Here is a 16,556-nt window from a genome sequence, read left to right on the forward strand (position 1 = left end):
GGGCAAAAGTGGCTGCTTCTGATGGGGTACAATTGCTACATTTGATGGGCACAATGGCTGCAATTGATGTTTTTTTTTCAGTATTTTTTAGTTTGTTTGCGCCCCCCCCCCCAAAAAAAATTGAGCACCAGCCGCCACTGATGACCAGGTAGACCATGAGAGTCACATAGTGGTAGCATCCTACCCCCTTCGTCCAAATTCTTAAAGTGGAGCTCCGGCCTTTTTTTTCTTTTTTTTTTAAATGACCCCTCTGATAGTTGCAGCTCATGCAATCTAAATTTGCATATGAAGACGGTTTCTTTTTTAAATTTGTTTATTTGTACTAACTGTCTAACTGTACCCTCTGGATCCAGCGATCTTACATCCTTAGTGTGGGCATCTGAGTTTCCTCCGAGAAATGGTGCAGCAGGCTACCCAGCGTACACTTTCCGATCTTGTGAACAAAGTGCGGCGCACTCTGCGTACTGCAGGTTGCCCACTGACTCCATATCCCAGGAGCCAATAGTTGGCTGCAAATGATGTGCCTTGGCAAGGTACAGAGGAAGTAGAGCTTTTTAGTGACCCGAAAAGGTTCAGCCATTGATTTTTTTGTTCTCATCCATGCTAAGCAGTGTGGATAGGGGAATGTTAACTAGCTATTGTATTCAGCAGCCGCTGAACAGTGCTTGCATCCGAATGAAAACAAGCACCGTTTAGTTTTTGGATTGCCTCCTTAGACAAACATTGACTTGGGGGTAGTGTAGGGACTGAAAGGACCACCCCTAGCTCAGCAAGTGCCTGAAATTTAGCAGTGTATCACCAGCTTTGGTCTGTTAAAGTGGAGGTTCACCCAAAAAAATAAATTTTTAACATTAGATTGGGTCTAATTACGGGAAGTAGAATCGGGTATTTTGATTAAAATCAATGCAGTACTTACCTTTTTTGAGATAGATGTTCTCCGCCGCTTCCGGGTATGGGCTGCGGGACTGGGCGTTCCTATTTGATTGACAGGCTTCCGACCGTCGCATACAGCGTGTCATCAGTTTCCGAAAGTAGCCGAACGTCGGTGCGCAGGCGCCATATAGCGCCGCACCGACGTTCGGCAACTCGTGACGCGCTGTATGCGACCGTCGGAAGGCTGTCAATCAAATAGGAACGCCCAGTCCCGAAGACCATACCCGGAAGCGGCGGAGAACATCTATCTCAAAAAAGGCAAGTACTGCATTGATTTTAATCAAAACACCCGATTCTGCTTCCCGTAATTAGGCCCAATCTAATGTTAGGCCCCGTACACACGAGGGGATCTCCGCTGGAAACAGTCCGCCGGACCGTTTCCAGCGGAGATTCCTCCTCCAGATTTGGATCCGATGGCTTGTACTCACCATCGGATCAAAATCCGCACGGAATTCATCCGCGGTGACGTGTCGCGCCGTCGCCGCGATGATGACGCGGCGACGTGCGCGACGCTGGAAGGTAAGTACTTCCACGCATGCGTCGAATCATTACGACGCATGCGAGTGAGGGGAGCGGACGGATTGATCCGGTGAGTCTGTACAGACCACCGGATCAATCCGCTGGACCCGATTCAAGCGGATAAATTTCTTAGCATGCTAAGAAATTTATATCCGCTTGAAATCGATCGGGCCGAGAAATGTCCGCGGATAAATATCCGCTAGGCCGTACAGACGACCGGATTTATCCGCTGGAACTGATCCGTGGATCAATTCCAGCGGATAGATCCGGTGGTGTGTACGGGGCCTTAAAGTTTTTTTTTCGGGTGAACTCCCGCTTTAACCACTTCCATACAGGGCACCTACGCACCTTCCTGCCCAAGCCAATTTTCAGCTTTCAGCACTGTCGCACTTTGAATGGCAATTGCGCGGTCGTGCTACACTGTACCCAAACAAAATTGGCGTCATTTTTTCCCCACAAATAGAGCTTTCTTTTGGTGGTATTTGATCACCTCTGCGATTTTTTTTTTTTGCGCAACAACTAAAAAAAGACTGAAAATTTTGAAAAAAAAATACATTTTTATTTTTTTCTGTTAATTTTTTTGTAAATAAGTAAGATTTCTCTTTCAATTACGGGCACTGATATGGCGGCACTGATGGGCACCGATGAGGTAGTACTGACGGGCACAGATGAGGTGGCACTGATTGGCGGCGCTGGTATGCGGCACTGATGGGCACACATAGGCGGCACTGATGGGCACACATAGGCGGCACTGATGGGCACACATGGGCGGCACTGATGGGCACACATGGGCGGCACTGATGGGCACACATGGGTGGCACTCATGGGCACACATGGGCGGCACTGATGGGCACTCATGGGCGGCACTGGGCACTCGTAGGTGGCACAGATGGGCACTCATGGGCGGCACTGATGGATAATTATGGGTGGCACAGATGGGCACTGATAGGTGGGCACTGGGCATGGATGGGCACTGTGGGGTGGCACTGATGGACACTGTGGGGTGGCACTGATGGACACTGTGGTGTGGCACTGATGGACACTGTGGGGCGGCACTGATTTACACATGTTGCCAATCAGTGCCCATTTGTGGGCACTGATTGGCATCTTTTTTTATTGCTTTTTTTTCAGACTTTTTTTTTTTTTTTTCAAGACTTTTTTTTTTTTTTTTTTAAGACTTTTTTTTTTTTTTTGCCCGCTTCCCTGGTGGTCCAGGGTGGGCTTCCCTGGTGGTCCATGTGGCGATCCGAGGGGGGGCTGCGCTGATAAACAATCAGCGCGAACCCCCCCTGTCAGGAGAGCCGCCGATCTGCTCTCCTCTACTCGCGTCTGTCAGACGCGAGTGAGGAAGAGCCGTCGGCGGCTCTTCCTGTTTACATCGTGATCAGCCGTGGTTGGACACGGCTGATCACGTGGTAAAGAGTCTCCGTGAGAGACTCTTTACCGAGATCGGTGTTGCGGGGTGTCAGACTGACACCCCGCAACAACGATCGCCGCGATGCGCGCCCCCGGGGGCGCGCAGCGGCTGAGAATCCTGAGGACGTCATATGACGTCCGGTCAGGATTCTACAACCACTTTGCCGACGTCAATTTGTCATTGGCGGGCGGCAAGTGGTTAAGTACATTACATACACTCAGCTTTCATAACAACGTTTTTCCTCGACGTGATTTGTCGTGATTCCTCTCAAGCCTGCCTTGCATACACACGTTCGTGAAAAAAAAAGCGAGGTGATGTACGATGGCACTATAAAGGGGAAGTTCCATTCGAATGGCGCCACCCTTTGGGCTGCTTTTGCTAATTTTCCTGTCTCATAACTTGCTTCTGAGCATGCACGTTTTTCCCCCCTCGTTAAAGCGTACACACGACCGTTTCTCACAACCAATTAAAACAATTGCACTTTTCTCGTCATGAAAAACCGTTGTGTGTACGCGGCATTATGCTTATTTAGTAAGTGCAAATAGCGTTGGTGACTGGCAAAGTGCTGTAACCCACAGCTACCAATCAGGAGCCAACTTTTAACTCTACTGACTATAGAGACCTGAAAGCTAAGTGGATGCCATGTGTTACTGCGCTTTGTACACCACTATTGCCGTTAGTGGTACCTCGATGAATAAACCTTATTATTTGCACAGGAAAGGGTTATTATACTATGTTTGTTTTTCACCTAACACCGGAACTCTACCCCCCCTACAAGCCCAGCTGTGTCTACTCTTCCAAGTTGTATGGTTGGAATGTTAAAAAATAATAAAAAATCCAGTGGGGAGGCGACTTGAAGCAGTTATTCTGCTCTCTTTAGTGCTAGTGTTTGGTACAGAGACTAGGCTTGCAGTATGCAGAGGTAAGAGAGAACCATGGATCGGAGGCTGCCATGTCTTTTGCTTTGCGTCCTGTTCGGACTTACTGGAGGAAGCAGAAAAATGCCAAAGCTGGCTGACCGGAAGTTGTGTGCGGATGAGGAGTGCAGTCGTAAGTACTGGGCTTATGCAATTATCTGGGTATTACATTTTCATATATATGCCCGTATACCTGTCAAATTTGAATGCTTGTCCCACCCCTTAAAGGGGTTGTAAAGGAAAACATTTGTTTCCCTAAATAACCTCCTTCACTTACCTCATCCTTCCATTTTGCTTTTAAATGTCCTTATTTCTTCTGAGAAATCCTCACTTCCTGTTCTTCTGTCTTTAACTACACACCGTAATGCGAGGCTTTCTCCCTGGTGTGGAGAAATCCTCTTGAGGGTGCGAGCAGGAGTGTCAGGACACCCACTAACACACAGCTCCTTTCTCTATCTGCAAAGTAGAGAGTGTCCTGACTTGCCTGCTCGCCCCCTCCCCCCTCAAGAGGCTTTCTCCACACCAGGAAGAAAGCCTCGCATTACGGTGTGTAGTTACAGACAGAAGAACTTATCTGCAGCATTAGATCATCTAAGGCACAGCTGCCTTGCCTGCTAGTCTAATGAGATTTGGGCATGTCACTACTGTGCCACTCAACAACTTGCTGGGGAGGAAGCATATTACATGTTATACCTATATTCAGGTGACATTCAGCATGTTACGAAAGGACCAGTCCCTGCACATCCCTGATCTGACAGCTAGCAGGGATCTCACAACTCCCCTCTCCCGGCTAACTGTCTCAATTAAAAAAAAAAAAACGTGGCTGAGCGGGGCTCTGTCCACCCATGTCACTCATTCACAGTGTCATGTGAATGAAAAACTACAAGGTCCAGCAGCCTTTGTAGGTGTCGGCTTGTAGATTTCTGGGGTGCAATGTAGGGCCGTGTGTCAGAAAGTTGGGTCTCCATCAGAGATCGTGGGTCTTACAGCAGGACAATGACCCAAACCACAGGTCAAAAAACACCCGGAAATGGTTTAAGGCCGCGTACACACGGTCGAACATGTCCGCTGAAACTGGTCCGCGGACCAGTTTCTGTGGACATGTCCGATCGTGTGTACAGCCTAGCAGGACAGGTTTCCAGCGGACAAAAGTTTCTTAGCAATCTAAGAAACTTGTCCGCTGGAAACATGTCCGTCGGACATGTCCGATTGGTTAGTACACCTAATCGGACATGTCCGCTGGTTATGACGTGTAACCAGCGTCCCGAAATCCTGCGCATGCGTTGAATTGATTCGACGCATGCGTGGAAGCATTGCACTTCCATGTTTGAGAACGTCGGTGTCTTCTACGTCACCGCGTTCTCTGTCCGCGGGGATTTTGGTCTGATGGTGTGTACACACATCAGACCAAAAGCTCCCAGGAGACATGTCCGATGAAAACGGTCCGCGGACCGTTTTTATCGGACATGTCTCCTCGTGTGTACGGGGCCTAAGACAAAGCGCTAGAGTACTGAACTGGCCAGCAATGAGTCCAGATCTAAATCCCATAGAGCACCTGTGGGGAGATCTCAAGGGAAAGGGAACCCTTCCAATCCGAGAGATCTGGAACAGTTGGCGAAAGAATAGTGGTCCAAAATTTCAGTAGAGAGGTGTAAGAAACTCATTAATTGTTACAGGAAGCCATTGATTTCAGTTATTTTTTCCAAGGGGTGTGCTACCAGATAATAAATTGAGGGTGCCAATAATTTTGTCCAGTCCATTTGAAGTTTTGCGTGAAATGTGTCAGATTTGGCTTTTTGTTTCTCCACTTTTTTTGTGTCATACCAATACAAACAAAGAAAATAAACATGAGAATACCTAAACATTTGTGATTGTAATTTTCTGGGCAAAGTGGTGCATTGTCTGAACAATGCAGGGGTGCCAATATATTTGGCCATGAATAGCCTAAAAATGAATGGCCTAAAAATAGCCTTCAATATTGCTTTAACCACTTGCTTACTGGGCACATAAACCCATTCACATTTATACAGCGATCAGTGCTATAAAAATGCACTAATTACTGTATAAATGTGACTGGCAGTGAAGGGGTTAACACTAGGGGGTGAGGAAGGGGTTAAATGTGTAGCCTGGGTGTGTTCTAACTGTGTGGGGGGAGGGGGGTGACTGGCAGAGGTGACCGATGCTGTGTCCCTATGTACAAGAGACACAGATCGGTCTCCTCTCCTCTGACAGCACGTGGAGCTCTGTGTTTACACACAGAGCTCCACGTCCCTGTTGTGTTACCGACGATCGCGTGCATCGCGGCCGCCAGGTACACGCATCGGCTCCCCAGCTATGCGGCGGCAATGACGTCCAAAGACGTCCACTTGGCACCTGAGAACCGCGCTGTTGACGTCTTTTGTCAATAGCGCGGGTCTCAAGTGGTTAAGGGAGATCACAGGTAATATTGGTGACCAATCCCTCAAGCCTCGTACACACGATTGGATTTTCAGACGGAAAGTGTGTGATGACAGGCTGTTGGCGAAAAATCCGATCGTTTGTACACTCCATGGGACAATTGGTGTCGGATTTTCCCCTGAAAAATGTTGGATGGCAGGCTTTAAAATTTTCTGTGGATTTAACAGCCTCTGTTCCCGTGTGCTGTGTGCAGGGAGGTATGTCTCTGCCCTCCAATCAGCTCTCAGAACTCAGAATTGAGCTTTGCAGATTGTAATTTCAGCTCTCCGTCCCTTTTTTCTGAAATCTTAAATGAGCTTTATAAATTCAACACTTTGAAAGAATGTAGAGAGGTGAAGACTGCATATAGACAGATACAAATTATGTAGAAGGATTTGTTTCATCTCTGTGTATTACCTGAGCCCAATCACTTCACGGGATACATGTGAGGGTTTACATCCACTTTGTGGCGGCGTCATCGATCGTGTGATCCCTTTTATAGGGATACATAATCGATGATGTCACACTTACAGCCACACCCCCCTACAGTTGTAAACACACACGAGGTCACACATAACCCGATCAGCGCCCCCTGTGGTTAACTCCCAAACTGACAGTGGTAGAAAAAACCTTGTTTTCCCGACAGAATTACGCTCAGGCTTGGCTTGCATACACACGGTCACACAAAAGTTCCGTCCGTCAAGAATGCGGTGACGTACAACACTACTGAAGTTCAATGCTTCCGAGCAACACGACTGAAGTTCAATGCTTCCGAGCATGCGTCAAATTGCTACTGACGATCAGATTTTCCGATAGGAATTTTTTCCCGTCTGAAAATTTCACAACCAGCTCTCAATCTTTTGCTGGTGGAAATTCCGACAGCAAAACGGAATTTCCGTTCAAAAGCTCACATCGGATTTTTGCTGGCGGAATTTCCGATCGTGTGTACGGGGCATTAGAGCTCTGCGATCCATGCTTAGCACGTACCTACCACTGTAAGTTCTATTAGCAGGCATTGTTTACGGCTTGTACTGTATTTCAGCTCATGACTTTTTTTTATCCCTTTGATAGATCCCATTTCTATTGGGGTAGCTCTGTCTGACTACACCCCCCAAGACTGCCGTTTTATCCCAATTAGACGTGGACAAACGCTGTATATCTACTCCAAGCTAAAGGGCAGAGGGCGCCTCTTCTGGCTGGGCAGTGTGAGTATCACTGCTCTAATAAAGGTGTCTCCAAACTTTCTAAGGCCCCTTTCACACGGGGAAGGGGAGGTCCGCTGGCGGTATAGCGATTTTTAGTGCCGCTGTACCGTCGTATTTACCGGGATATTCGGCCGAAAAAGGGTTAATACCGCCAGCAATGCACCTCTGGTATTACCACGGTTTCCCAGTGATTTCAATGGGAAGGAACGGTATACACCCCGCTCCTAGACCGCTCCAAAGATGCGGCTAGCAGGACTTTTGGAGTGGTCCTGCTAGCGCAACGCTCCAGTGTGAAAGCCTTCGGGCTTTCACACTGAAGACTGCAGGGCACGATTTTTTCAGGCGGTATAGCAGCGCTATTTTTAGCGCTAAACCGCCTGAAAAACGTGCCGATGTGAAAGGGGCCTAAGCAAAGGGATAGTTTATTGTCCTTCAGACTTTAGGAGGGGCAGATTGGGACCACTGGGTGTACAAAATGCCTCAGACTTGGTGAGGGAGAGGGTAATAAAAATGACATAACCCCACCTGTGTCAGTGGGAGAAATGGTGCCCCATCTTTGGTATTAGTGGGGGGTATAGTACCCCATTGTTGGTATCCGTGGGAGGAATAGTGCCCTATCATTGGTATTAGCGGGATTAGTAGTGAAAGTATTAGGCTGCATTCACACCTGAGCGTAGGTCGTTCGGTCGTTTTTTCCAGCGTTTTGTCATGCTTTTTTGCGCGTTTTGTCATGCTTATTTGCGCGTTTGCATACAGCGTCGTCCGACGTTTTTTATTTTAGCCAATAGGAAAAATGATCATCTTTTCATCACTTGTTGCTATGTTGGTAGATTTCTTTTATCTTCTGCCTGGGTGAAATGTTCTATTGATTAAAGCGACAAAAGGCCCGTAGCAAACGCTCGTTGTGGCGCTAGTCGCTTGAATCGAGCGTTTCCATTACTTTCTATGGGAAATAGAAACGCTCAAAAAAGCCCAAACCCGCCCGATTCGCGCGACAAAAAAGGGTCCGGAACTTCGGCATCAGGCGATTTGGAGTGGAGATGTGAACCATCTCCATAGGGAATAATGTATTTTTTCCCCTCTAGCGTTTTTTAGCGTCGCGCTTCAGGCGACAAAACGCTCAGGTGTGAATGCAGCCTAAATGAAGAGTTTTGGTATTGGTGAGAAGAATAATAATCCTTATCGTTAGTGTCAGTGAGAAGAATATTGTAAATGGTATGAATATTGCTCCATCTTTGGTGTCAGTGGGAGGTGTAGTGCCCTAAGGGCCGGATAAAGGCAAGCAAAGGGCCCCATCTGGCCCTCGGGCTTTGCTAGGTGGTGTTGATCCTCATATGGGAGGTCAATCAGCCACAGCTCAAGGAAGCCCTAGCAACCTCTGGAGGAACCCTGGTTGAGAATGGTTGATAAATACAGAAAAGCAGAGAGGAGCTTAACCTGTGCTGTATTCTACAGGTACAAGGAGATGAATACGGGGAGTATACAGCAAGACTGGGTTATTTCCCAAGCTCTATCGTACAAGAAGAACATTATCTGATGCCTGGAAAAGTGGAAGTCAAAACCAATGTGAGTTATATTTGTTCTGAAACTGTGCAATGCCAAAAACGACAAGACTGTCCAAACTATTGTTAACCTCCTGAGACCCGCGCTATAGTCAAATGACGGCTACAGCGCGGATCTCAAAATCCAACTAGACGTCAATTGACGTCCGCCCCTTTGGGCGTTCCCCGCGCGCGCTCCAGAGCGCGCAGCAGGGAACTTCTGCGTTGGCCAGAGTGGCCGTTTGCGATGCGATCTGTGCGGCCAATGAGAGATGATCTCATATGTAAACATTTGATCTCATCTCTCATTGCCGGCTCACACAGAGACAGCGTCCTGTCTCTGGAGAGGAGACCGATCTGTGTCCCTTGTACATAGGGACACAGATCGGTCACCCCCCCTCCAGTCAACCCCCCCACCTACAGTTAGAACACTATGCAGGGAACATATTTAACCCCTTCCTCACCCCTTCAATGCCAGTCACATTTATACAGTAATTAGTGAATATTTATAGCACTGATCGCTGTATAAATGTGAATGGCGCCAAAAATGTGTCAAAAGTGTCCAATGTGTCCGCCATTAACGTTGCAGTCCCAATAAAAATCGCAGATGGCCGCCATTTCTAGTAAAAAAAAATAATAAAAAATAATAATTCTGTCCCCTATTTTGTAGGCGCTATAACTTTTGCGCTTATTGCGTTTTTTGTTTTTTTTTACCAAAAATATGTAGAAGAATACGTATCGGCCTAAACTGAGAAAAAAAATGTGTTTTTTTTTTTTAAATTGGGCTATTTATTATAGCAACAAGTAAAAAATATTGTATTTTTTTTTTTAAATTGTCGCACTTTTTGGTTTACAGCGCAAAAAATAAAAACCGCACAGGCGATCAAATACCACCAAAAGAAAGCTCTATATGTGGGGAAAAAAGGACGTCAATTTTGTTTGGGAGCCACGTCGCACGGCCACGCAATTGTCAGTTAAAACGATGCAGTGCCAGAAGCTGAAATTTCACCTGGGCAGGAGGGGGGTATATGTGCCCAGTAAGCAAGTGGTTAAGATGTTCATTAACCACTGCCGATCCGCGCTATAGCCGAATGACAGCTACAACGCGGATCTACTTTTCCTGGAGGCCGTCAATAGATGTCCACCCCTCTTCTATAAAACACATTCAATTAACCACTTAAGGACCCCTTCACGCAGATATACGTCGGCAGAATGGCACGGCTGGGCACATCCACGTACCTGTACGTGGCCCTTTAAGCCCAGCCGTGTGTTCGCGTCGGCGCGTGCACGCGACCCGGTCCGAAGCTCCGTGGCTGCGAGACCCGATCGCCGCCGGTGTCCCGCGATCGGCCCTCCGGAGCTGAAGAACGGGGAGAGGTGTGTGTAAACACACCTTCCCTGTTCTTTGTTGTGGCAGTGTCATTGATCGTCTGTTCCCTGTTATAGGGAAACACGATCAATGACATCACATGTCCAGCCCCGCCCCCCTACAGTTAGAAATACATATGAGGTTACACTTAACCCCTAAAGGCGCCCCCTAGTGGTTAACTCCCAAACTGCAATTGTCATTTTCACAGTAAACAATGCATTTTTATAGCATTTTTTGCTGTGAAAATGACAATGGTCCCAAAAATGTGTCAAAATTGTCCGATGTGTCCGACATAATGTCGCGGTCACAAAAAAATAGTTGATCGCCGACCATTAGTAGTAAAAAAAAAAAATATTAATAAAAATGCAATAAAACTATCTCCTATTTTGTAAACGCTATAAATTTTGCGCAAACCAATCGATAAAGGCTTATTGCGATTTTTTTTACCAAAAATAGGTAGAAGAATACGTATCGGCCTAAACTGAGGAAAAAAAATGTTTTTTTTATATCTTTTTTGGGGATATTTATTATAGCAAAAAGTAAAAAGTATTGTTTTTTTTTCAAAATTGTTGCTCTATTTTTGTTTATAGCGCAAAAAATAAAAACCGCAGAGGTGATCAAATACCACCAAAAGAAAGCTCTATTTGTGGGAAAAAAAGGACGCCAATTTTGTTTGGGAGCCACATTGCACGACCGCGCAATTGTCAGTTAAAGCGACGCAGTGCCGAATCACAAAAACTGGCCGGGTCCTTTACCTGCATAAAGGTCCAGGTCTTAAGTGATTACAAAAAAAAAAAAACATTTCATAAGTTTAGGCCAATATATATTCTGCTGCATATTTTTGGTAAAAAAATCCCAATAAGCGTATATTGAGTTATACTGAGGACAAATACTGAGGACATCGCTCAGAAGCTGAACTGAGAAATGGTGAATGGTGGCTACAATAAACCACATATACTGTACTCTCAGATAAGCTTGCTGACAATTTTAGTCAAAGAAATAATTAAAAACAGTACATAATTCATAAATTGTATGGTCGCAACGTTACCACGCTGGCTGTGGGGATGGCTCTGGCACTGATAGATCACTATGATCGAATTAGGGAAATCCAGGAAAGGACGCAGACCATCATTGCCGTAAATCGAAGACTACAGTGTGTTCCATGCCGGACCCGCTGGCATGTGTGGATGGCGTCACTGGAACTGAAAGCAGAAACACAATACCCAGAGGGAAAAGGCGCCCTCGGAAGCGGAATCCGCAAGACGGGGCCTTAAAGTGGAGTTCCACCCTAAAATGGAACTTCCGTTTTAAAGCGGTCCTCCACCCTAAAGTGGAGTCCCGCTGATCGGAACCCTCCCCCCCTCCGGTGTCACATTTGACACCTTTCAGGGGGGAGGGGGGTGCAGACACCTGTCTAAAGACAGGTATTTGCACCCACTTCCGGCCACACGCTACGGGCGAAAGACGGGCATTCCGTCACATCCCGTCTGTCGCCCGTTGTGTGCTGGGAACACTCGGCTCCCAGCACACAGCGTGTGAGCCAATCGGCGGGCGCAGCGCGACTCGCGCATGCGCCGTAGGGAACCGGGCAGTGAAGCCGCAGCGCTTCACTTCCTGGTTCCCTCACCGTGGATGGAGGGGGGAGCAGCAGGGAGACGAGCGATCGGCTCATCCTCTGCTGCGATCACCGCTGGACTCCAGGACAGGTAAGTGTCCTTATATTAAAAGTCAGCAGCTGCAGTATTTGTAGCTGCTAGCTTTTAATATATTGTTTTAGTGGCACATCCGCTTTAAGTGAAGGTGACCCCCTGACATTTGGCATGTCATTTTTTTTTGGGGGGGGGGGGAGCGGATACCCTCTTTTGAGAGGCATCCAGCTCCCACTTCCTCCCGGGGGTCTGCGGCGCTAGAAGGAAGTTCACCTCTCCCCCTCCCTCTGTGCAATCTTCTGGGACACGTCACAGGTCTCAGAAGATTGCCAGACCAATCACAGCTCGCGGCTCACACATAGGCAGTGCGTGCCCGGCTGTGAAGCCCCAGCTGAGCGCCCACAGTCAGAATGTCGGCATCATGGAGAGGAGGGGGAGAGAAGCAGGGCTTTGTTCGCCCGCATCGCTGGACCGTGGGGCAGGCGAGGGTTCTATTATTAAAAGTCAGCAGCTACACTTTTTGTAGCTGCTGACTTTTATATGGGTGGAGCTCCGCTTTAAGCTTTGAAAATTAGGCCTCTTTCACACGGGCTGTCAGATCAAGTCCGCCTGTCAGTTTTTCAGGCGTATAACACGCACCTTTAATTTAAGATGGGAAAAAACATACATTTTAAATAAAGAATATGAAGCAAAATAAGGGTCAGTGCCCATGAATGCAGCCTAATCAGTGCCCATCTGTAGCCTCATCATTGCCATGAATGCAGCCTCACCATTGACATCAATGCGGCCTCACCATTGACATCAATGCAGCCTCACCATTGACATCAATGCAGCCTCACCATTGACATCAATGCGGCCTCACCATTGACATCAATGCAGCCTCACCATTGCCATGAATGCAGCCCCACCATTGGCATAAATGCAGCCTCACCATTGGCATAAATGCAGCCTCACCATTGACATCAATGCAGCCTCACATGTGCCATGAATGCAGCCTCACCATTGCCATCAGTGCAGCCTGATCCATGCCCATCTGCAGCCTTGAAAGGGGACAGGAAGGGGGGCGGGACGAGCGACACCAGATTACATACAGGAGAATCTCCTGTTTACTCGTTGGCCTCTTTAATACAAAGTCCCGCCTCCTATGATAAACAGAAGTCATCCAATGACAGCCCAGGAGACGGGACTTTCTATTACAGAGGCCGCCCAGTAAATAGGAGATTCTCCTGCATGAATTCTGACTTCACTCATTCCGCCCCCTCTGAACTAAACTATAAATACAGTATATATCTTTTGTGGCCCCCCAACAAATCCCAGAGTGCCGTGCGTCGCTCGGGGATTCGTTGGGGGCCACAAAAGATATATACAGTGGGCCAGATTCTCAGAAGAGATACGACGGTGTATCTCAAGATACATCGTCGTATCTCTGTTTTTGGCCCCGGGTGTCTATGCGTATGATTCCTAGAATCATTTACGCATAGATACAGCGTAGATCCGACAGGTGTAAGTCACTTACACCGTCGGATCTTAGATGTAATTCGACGCTGGCCGCTAGGTGGCGTTTACATTCATTTCTCATTTTACTATGCAAATGAGCCTGATACGCCGATTCCCGAACGAATTTGCTCCGCCTCGTCGTCGTTTATGTCGTTTTCGTAAGAGTAAGGTTACCCCTGCTATATGAGGGGTAAACCTTACGCCAGTTCACCGTATGCCATGTTAAGTATGGCGTTGGGTCAGCGTCGTCTTTTTCCGTTGGTTACGTAGTTTTACTAAGTCGTTCGCGAATACGACTTTACGTCAATGACGCTCACGTCGGCGTCGTTGACGTTTTCCTTCGTGAGCTGGAGCATGCGCACTGGGCTATTTTTACGGCCGGCGCATGCGCAGTTCGATCAGCGCGGGGCGCGCTTAATTTGAATACAAGCCGCCCCCTTTGAAATACGCGGCCATATGCCGGGCCATTTACACTACGCCGCCGCAAATTACGGAGCAAGTGCTTTGCGAATATGGCACTTGCTCCAGTAAATTGCGGTGGTGTGGTGTAAATGGCTTACACTACGCCGCCGCTGATTCTATGAGAATCTGGCCCAGTATATCCAAATTACCAGGGGCTGTATTAAACCAGAACACGGACACGAACACGGACCAGAATACCTGGTCTAAGGCCTAGTTCACACTATTGCGGGTGTGGGATTTGAAGCAACGCCCGCACCAGCAACTGCTTGCAGTCAAAACGCACTGATGTTTAAAAAGTGCAGAGCTGGCATTCATTCCTAATGGCACCCCACGCATCTCAAACCACAACGCATTTTTGGGCGCTGGAAATGGAGGGACATTTTTGCACCAATGCGATTTCTCAGCTGCTGCATTTCAAAAATAGTGCATGAACCGTTTTTTTTTTCTGCGGGAAACGCAGGCACATCAGCCCATTCAGATGATTGGGCTGCCGTGCCCACGCAAACACGGGCCGCAAAACTACAATAGTGCGAAGAAGAGATTGCCCTCACATTGGAAATATATCACTTCCAGCTGAGCCTACAGGACAGGAAGTGAAGCAAACCTCCCTAATGAGACACAGATGGCAAAAAAAATGTACTTTTGTAAACTGACTGCAATTTTAACCCTCCCTACTCTATCCAAAATGAAAAAAAAAAAAAGTAGGGCCCGGATTCAGATAGCTTTTACGCCGGCATATCGATTGATACGCCGCGTAAGTGCTACGAAGCGCCTGCGTATCTTCTTTCTGTATTCAGAAAGCTAGATACGCCAGAATTTCCCTGAGATCCAACCGGCGTAAGTGTCTTACACCGTCGTATCTTAGACTGCATATTTACGCTGGCCGCTAGGTGGCGCTTCCGTATATTTACGCAATGAAAATGCTAATTGGGTAGATACGCCGATTCAGAAACGTAAGTCCGCCCGGCGCATTTTGTTACGTCGTTTGCGTTAGGCTTTTTCCGGCGTAAAGTTACCCCTGCTATATGAGGCGTAGCTAATGTTAAGTATGGACGTCGTTCCCGCGCCATGTTTTGAAAATTTTACGTCGTTTGCGTAAGTCGTTCGCGAATAGGGCTGTACGTAAGTTACGTTCACGTCTAAAGCAATGACGATTTGCGGCGTAATTTTGTGCATGCGCACTGGGTTTCTTTCACGAACGGCGCATGCGCCGTTCGTAAAAATTGTAAAATACGCAGGGTCACCATTCATTTAGATAAAACACGCCCACATCATCCCCATTTGAATTAGGCGGGCTTACGCTGGACCACAGACGTTACGCCGCCGTAACTAAGGGCGCAAGTTTTTTCTGCATACGGAACTTGCGCCCTAATTTACGGCGGCGTAACGTATCTGAGATACGTTACGCCACGCCGAAAGATACTCCAATGTATCTGAATCCGGCCCCTGATATTCTTTAAGGTCTGTTGGGGACCATGAGCCATAGGAGTTGTAACATCAGAAAATAGCTCTGATCTTCGACCTCAGGAAATGATCTGTGGTGCATGCTTTGTATCTCATGTGTTATTTCTTCCAGCAATGGGATTTCCTGTGCCAGTGATCGGACTTCCTGTGACCTGTGACCCGTCCTGTACACCGTGTGCTGTGTGATAGGCTGGGCCGAGTGCGGAGGAGAGGACCTTCTATCTGCACATGTGCTGCTTCTTCTTCCCTTCAATAAAGAATGCTATGTATGCTGTATTCATATCTTGTCACTTTGTATTTGGTATAGAAAACACTTGCTGGAGGAATATTGCTGATGCTTTGTTCTGGGGGGGAAATGTAGGGAGATAATATGGGAATAATTCCTAATGCCGCGTACACACCATCACTTTATGTGATGAAAAAAAACTACGTTTTGAAAAACGTCACTTTAAATGACCGTGTGTGGGGGAAAACGTCGTTTTATGTCTTCTGAAAAACGACAAAAAAAAAATTTAAGCATGCTTCAATTTTATGTGTCGTTTTACAAAACGTCGTTTTTTACTTCACAGAAATTGACCGTGTGTAGCAAAAAACGTCGTTTAAAACAACGTTTTTACACCCGCGCATGCCCAGAAGCTAGTTATGAAGCGAGCTTCAATGGAAAAACGTGGTGAACGTAACCTCGCTTTGCTAGAACATTGTGCGAAAAACGATGGTGTGTAGGCAACTTCGTCTTTGAAAATTGAAGTTTCAAAAACGTCGTTTTTTACTTCACAGAAAATGTCGTTTTTTTTCATCACATAAAATGATGGTGTGTATGCGGCATAATGCTTCAAAACCTAATAAAGGTCACAGAGGGGGGGGGGGGGTTCGTATTTATTATTTTTTACTCATTTATACAGCTCTGACTCTTTGGAGTTGAATTACTAAACTTAAAGCGGAGGTCCACCTAAAATAAAAATATTAGCAGCCAGCAGCTACAAATACTGCAGCTGCTGACTTTTAATAAATGGGTATTTACCTGTCCAGGGTGCCCGCGATGCTGGGAGCAATCTCTCGGCTGCCCCCGCCGCCATCCTCAGTGAAGGAATCAGGAAGTGAAGCGTTGCGACGTCACTGCCCGGCTCCCTACGGCGCATGCGCGAGT

General features: G+C 47.2%; 1 protein-coding gene across 1 annotated transcript; it reads left to right on the forward strand.

Moving 5' to 3' along the window:
- The first annotated feature begins 3,733 nt into the window (after positions 1 to 3,733).
- MIA (MIA SH3 domain containing) lies at positions 3,734 to 15,689 on the forward strand. Its single transcript, XM_040323176.1, has 4 exons — positions 3,734 to 3,919; positions 7,294 to 7,427; positions 8,883 to 8,993; positions 15,522 to 15,689. Exons 1-4 carry the CDS (start codon positions 3,805 to 3,807, stop codon positions 15,543 to 15,545), a joined length of 384 nt encoding a protein of 127 aa, XP_040179110.1. The 5' UTR covers positions 3,734 to 3,804; the 3' UTR covers positions 15,546 to 15,689.
- The last annotated feature ends 867 nt before the right edge of the window (positions 15,690 to 16,556 follow it).

The sequence above is a fragment of the Rana temporaria genome, chromosome 9, assembly GCF_905171775.1.
Source record: "Rana temporaria chromosome 9, aRanTem1.1, whole genome shotgun sequence".
NCBI lineage: Eukaryota > Metazoa > Chordata > Amphibia > Anura > Ranidae > Rana > Rana temporaria.